Source organism: Micromys minutus, assembly GCF_963924665.1.
Source record: "Micromys minutus genome assembly, chromosome: X".
NCBI lineage: Eukaryota > Metazoa > Chordata > Mammalia > Rodentia > Muridae > Micromys > Micromys minutus.
The window spans coordinates 52,744,033-52,750,512 of NC_137970.1; the positions used below are offsets into that span (position 1 = coordinate 52,744,033).

Sequence of the window (6,480 nt, forward strand, 5' to 3'; positions counted from 1 at the left end):
TTTTTGCTATGATAAAAAGAACACAAGAAATATGCCAGGGCACATTTCTACCATGTCTTTACTGATTTACTGTGCAATGTTGGGTCAGAAATGCATCTTCTTTGAGCTTCTACTCTCTTATCTCTCTGTGTTATATCTAACTGGTACATTCTATATCTCAGTGTAAAAGAAAGCCCTAGATGTTCACTAAAGTATTAGTTAACCATTGTGTTTCTTAACTTTGTGTTTTTTGTTTTGTTTTTGACAGGAGACATAATTCCATAAGTTTTCCTTGATGATCATACTGACATATTCAAGATGGGCAGCAATAGTACCAGCACTGCTGAGAATAACTGCAATGCCAATGATTTGAAATTTCAGTACTCTCTGTATGCAACCACCTACATCTTCATATTCATCCCGGGTCTCCTGGCTAACAGCGCAGCCCTGTGGGTTCTGTGTCGCTTCATCAGCAAGAAGAATAAGGCCATCATTTTCATGATCAACCTCTCAGTGGCAGACCTTGCTCATGTCCTGTCCTTACCTCTTCGGATTTACTATTATATCAATCGTCACTGGCCATTCCAGAAGGCCCTTTGCCTGCTGTGCTTTTATACGAAATATCTCAGCATGTATGCCAGCATTTTTTTCTTGACCTGCATTAGCCTTCAGAGGTGTCTCTTTCTCCTCAAGCCATTCAGAGCCAGAAACTGGAAGCGGAGGTACGACGTGGGCATTAGTGCTGTCATCTGGATCATTGTGGGGACTGCCTGTTTGCCATTTCCTATCCTGAGAAATGCTGACTTAAGTAATAACACAGAATCTTGCTTTGCTGATCTCGGGTACAAACAGACAGATGCAGTGGTTCTGGTCACCATGGTTACAATTGCTGAGCTTGCTGGATTTGTGATTCCAGTGATCACCATTGCATGTTGTACCTGGAAAACAACTATATCCTTGAAACACCCACCGAATGCTTTTCAAGGGATTGGTGAGAGGAAAAAAGCGTTGCGGATGGTTTTTATGTGTGCTGCAGTCTTCGTCATCTGCTTCACTCCTTATCACATTAACTTCATTTTTAACACCATGGTAAATGAAAACATCATTACCAGTTGTCCCATTGTGAAAAGTACCCGGTATTTCCATCCTTATTCCCTGTGCCTTGCAAGTCTCTGTTGTCTTCTGGACCCGATTCTGTATTATTTCATGGCTTCAGAGTTTCGTGACCAACTATCTCGCCATGGTAGCTCTGTTACCCGTTCTCGTCTCATGAGCAGGGAGAGTGGTTCATCAATGGTTAGCTAAACTGAGATAATTCTTCAGTTAGGATTCTCTTTACCTAATGTGCTGTAACCCGGTCCGAAGGCAGGGATTGCCAGGTAAACAATTTCTTTAACTGAGCCTTGAAAATAGCAGAAATAAGTGTTATTGTGTGATGGTTGTGGTCTCCATAGATGAAAAAGGCAAAATGTGAAAAAATGTTGGAGTACAAAGAAAAATGGGATCCATGTGTTTCTGATTTATAATTTATGGCATTCTATCAGTTAAAAGTCTCAGACCAAGATCAAGTTTTTTTTTTTTTACAGATGTTTTCATCCAAATATAAATTGAATGCATGTATTTAAATCTGTTTTCCATAATAGAATAGTAGTACTGAGATGTAAAGATATATATCTTTACAGAAAAGTAAATGTCCTTTATGGAATAATTTTATTTCTGAATGGAGTAAAGATTTCAAACCTTTCTAAAACATAAAACACAGACAAAGTGAGACAAAGTTTAAAAAAAGGTGTGAATGAATTTTAGTACCACACTCTTGCTACTGAATGGATGGCCTGAAAATACACTCCTTGGATGCTTATAGATGTCTTATTTTCTAGGTTGGCAGTTTGATAAGTATTTTTACAGAGAACAACACATCTTACTTTTTCAATACAGGTGAAAATAAATGGGAAAATTACAAATACAAATGAATAAATGTATCAGCAAAGAAGTTAAACAATATGCCTCAGGATTAATAGTTAAGTATACATGGCATATGCTTATATTATTCCCTCTGCTTATATTTTTATATGTATTAAGTCAATACTAAGTTTGAGCTGGATGTTGGAGATACAAACTGAAGATAAGCATAGGAGATAAAGATCATTTTAACATAATTTTTTTGGACTTATCAAAAAAATCCATAGGTTGGCAATTAGCATAATTTGGGTCGAGTCTTGTATGATAAATATATTGTCCTATTAGTGTAATCTTCTGTATAGTATTGAGAAGAATCCCAGTAGTTCATTATTTCAAAGTCAATTTTATGGTTCAATATAAGCCATGCAAATCTCGTAAATAGAAAGCTATGAAACTAAGCCACATTTTAGAAAATGTAGGTTTCCTTTTACAAATTCTCCTTTAAAAAATTCTTACACTTTACTATATGTCACTAAATAAAATTTCAAGGGGTTTTAAATATCATAATGCACACAATTGCACTAGAAATAGAGAAGTTTTATCATGTTGTGAATAAATATGAGAGAAATATGTGAACTTATTTTTCTGAATGTTACGGATATTATTTTAAGTGTTTATATAGATGATACAAATACGAGCGACTACTCAGCTTCTCAGGTTGACAATTCATTGGTCTGAAATTAAATAGAGCATAGGCATTTGGTGTGCAGGCAAGAAAAGGTAGTGGTAGTCTTTAGAACATGCATGTTCGTAGACTAAGGAAGAGGAAGGGACCACCAAAAGGAGGAATTCAAAAGAACATTTCTTGTTTTTTTGGGGGGAAAATGAGATAGTTCTGTAATTATAATGTAATAAAGTGTTTTTTTTTTAAATTGGAACTATGTGTGATTTATTAACTTGAATCTGTAAGCACTGCTTTAAGAACATTTTTAATGTGTTTGGAATTAATGGTAACATTATCACAATCATTGTGCAGAGCATATAACTCTAAAGAGAAGGCTTTTTAAAAATTCACTTGGATTCTACTATATTTTTGTGGAGAAAAGACAAATCAGCTCTTATAGTTGGCCCTTTGTCTCTTTGCAAGTGTTTGGAAGTAGTGCTTTCTACAGTTTGCTGAATAGCATGTAAATTAAAATACATACCTTCCATTTTGGCCCTCATTTAAAAGAAATATTTGGACTTTTTACATTTGTGAATTTTGAATGTGGTCACATAGAAAGATGCCAATGTCTAAACAAGCAATGATTGGTTTTGGATTTCAAAGCCTGGGAAACTTTACATAATCCAAGGAGGAAATTGATGATGATTGAAATGATGAGATTATTTTATGAGGATCCTGAAATGCAAAAGAAGATGGTTACAGTTAATAGTTCTTCTATTTAACTTTCCATGTTTAAGTAAAAAGCAACTAGCAACTAGCCAAATTATTTTAAGGAATTACATTGGATAGCACTAAGATAGCTATCATTATGTTTATGGCAGAAATATGAGGTCAGGAAAAGGGGACTGCTAACCATATAGTCTTGAACTGGATTTTCAAAATGTCAATTCTAAATGTAACTGCCTCAACACTATCCCAAATTCTCTGTAAAACAACTGTCTTAAGTCTACTTACAAAACATACAGAATCTATGACTCTGACTACTTCTGATACTTTAAAAAACCTGCAGAGCATTGCAACTCATAATATATATATGCATATATATACATACATATATATATATTTAAATGCAGATTCTGCATGATTAGATGGCTGAAAGGTATTTTATTTGTTTGAAGTGTTGTTTAATCTTTTTTATAAAGTAGTAAATGCTGTAAAAGCTTCCAAATATATTTTCAATCCATTATTTGAGAACAACATTTTTGCCAGTGTTTTGCCAATGATGGAAAAAGTAACTATCAATCAACATTACAGTTGGTTATGAATTTAGAAAGGAGTAATTAATAAGGTGATACAGTTAAAGTTTTATAATAAGAGGACCCCGAATGCCAGGCATTGCATGTGCAGTGTTGGTTGTAGACTGACACAAGGCTGAGAATAAAAATCGTGAAAGTATAAGCAACAATCAGAAGAAAACTGTGGGGTAAATATATATCATTGTTTACTCATTCATTCTGAGGTACAGTTTCTGTGGGCAATGTCATAAATGTATATTTGGATAATCAGAGAGATACAAAAGAAATTGCAATCATTAACTCAGTATAAAATACGAAAAGTTTTATATGTATTTTCATCATCATCATTAGTACTATTATTTTATTTTTGACTTATCTGTAGCAGAAGTGACTAGTAAACATATACTCAGTTGTGTAATCACCATGATCACTCTGTGTTTAGTCTAAAGTTTGGTAGATTCTTGTCTTTTTTTTCCCCTCAATTTTATTGGAAATTCTCTGTATTTACATTTCAAATATTATACCCTTTCCTCCCCACTCCTATCCTCCTCCCCCTCAACTTGCTTCAATGGAGGTTCTCCCTCTCCCAATCAGCATCTCCACTTCTGTACCTTAGCTGGTTAATGATGTTGTTCTTCCCATGAGGTTGCAAACCTTTCAGCTCCTTTAGTCCTTTCTCTAGATATTTACTTGGGGTTCCTGAGTTCAGATTGATGGGTAGCTGCAACCATCCTCATCTGTATCTATATGACTCTGGCAGATCCTCTCAGGAGGCATCCATATCTGGTTCCTGCCAGTAAACACTTCTTGGTATCAGCAATAGTGCTTGGGTTTGGTGGCTGCATATGGGGCGGTTCTCCATGTGAGGCAGCCTCTGTAGATCTTTTATTCAGTCTCTGCTATTCTATTTGAACTTGTATTTCCTCCATTATGTTTGGGTGTGTTGTGCTGTCATTTTCCTTAAATTCTAAAAAAAAAAAAAAAAATCCTTAGTTTCTTTCTGTATTTCTTTCTTGACCTTGTTATCATTGAGGAGAGCATAATTCAGCTTCCATGTGTATGTGGTCATTTTGTTGTTGTTGTTGTTGTTTTTATTTTTATTTTGTTGTTGAAGACAAGCCACAGTCCCTGATGATCTGACAGGAAGCATGGGAGAATTCGATCTGTATCTGTTGAGGGCTGCTTTGTGACTGACTATATAGTCAGTTTTGGAGAAGGTACCATGATGTGCTGAGAAGAAAGTATATTCTTTGTTTTAGGATGAAATCTCCTGTACACGCTCTTCTTGAAGATTTTCGTCATTATCATGAAGTATGATTCCAAGTCTAAGTCTTGTTTTTCTGGTGTGTTTGGCAATCCACCACTTGCTGCGGTGGGAGAGCTGGATTCTGATGTTGCCAGGTTGTCTTGGTTTCCATCGCTGATGTTCTTTTGCTTTCCTCTTGCCATCTTGTTATCTGTGATTATAGGTGATCTTGTTGTCTCTGACTGGAGCCTGTCTCTCCTGTGGATCTGAAGTCCTGTGGGCTCAGAAAGGAAATTGCTCCTGGTTGCTTGGCTCGTTTTGGGCAGGCAGTGAGTTCTGATTGCAAGGACACCATTCTGTCTCTGTAGGCTCAGGTGGGAGAGCTCTTGTGATGCTTTTGTGGGAACTCAGCTGTTTGCAGGTGGGTCCTGACCTTGATGGCATTCAATTGGCCTTCTTGCTGGGCTAGAAAGGACGGGATCCCAAAGTGCACCACTCTATCTGCCCAGGAGATCACCAGATGTTCCCTCTCCGTACAGCTGGTGAGAGTATGTGGCAGGCTTAGGGCTTACTGTGGGCTCAGGTGGGAGAGAGCTTGCAAGATTTCTCTGGAGGCTCAGCAGTCCTGAGACAGCTGATTGTGGGCGGGCCCTGAGCCTTGATGGTGGTCACCCTGCCCTCTTGCTGGGTCCAAAAGGACCTGATCCCAGAGTGCACCAAGCTCTCTGTTCTCCAGGAGTTCTGGGTTATCCCTTCCTGGACAGCCTGTAGGGTGTGTGGCAAACTCCCTGTGGGCTCTGGCAGAAGAGTACTTTCAAGGCTGTTCCGGGGACTCAGCCTTCTGCTTGGCATGTACTGAGTCTTGATAGTGATCACCAGACCCTCTTGCTGGGCAGGAAAATTGGTTGGAAGGTTTTTCATGACTGCTTCTGTTTCTTTAGGGGTTACTGGGCTGTTTATATGGTTTATCTGGTCCTGATATAACTTTGGTACCTGGTATCTGTCTAGAAAATCACCCACCCATTCCTCTAGATTTTCTAGTTCTGTTGAGTATAGGCTTTTGGAGTAGGTTCTGGTGATTTCTTGAATTTCCTCAGTTTCTATTGTTATGTTTCCCCTTTCATCTCTGATTTTGTCAATTTGAATAGTCTCTCTCTGCCCTATGGTTAGTCCGGGTAAGGGTTTATCATTCTTGTTGATTTTCTCAAAGAACCGGCTCTTGGTTTTGTTGATTCTTTATATTCATTTTGCTTCTATTTGGTTGATTTCAACTCTGAGTTTGATTATTTCCTGCCATCTATTCCTCATGGATGTATCTGATTTTTTTTTTGTTCTAGAGCTTTCAGCTGTGCTGTCAAGATGTTAGTGTTTGCTCTCTCCAGTTTATTTACAGA

At 37.5% G+C, this 6,480-nt stretch overlaps 1 protein-coding gene across 1 annotated transcript; it reads left to right on the forward strand.

Moving 5' to 3' along the window:
* Positions 1-297: 297 nt before the first annotated feature.
* LOC308415468 (putative P2Y purinoceptor 10) lies at positions 298-1,284 on the forward strand (the record flags this gene model as incomplete). Its single annotated transcript, XM_080910508.1, has 1 exon — positions 298-1,284. One exon carries the CDS (start codon positions 298-300, stop codon positions 1,282-1,284), a length of 987 nt encoding a protein of 328 aa, XP_080766634.1.
* Between the last annotated feature and the right edge of the window lie 5,196 nt (positions 1,285-6,480).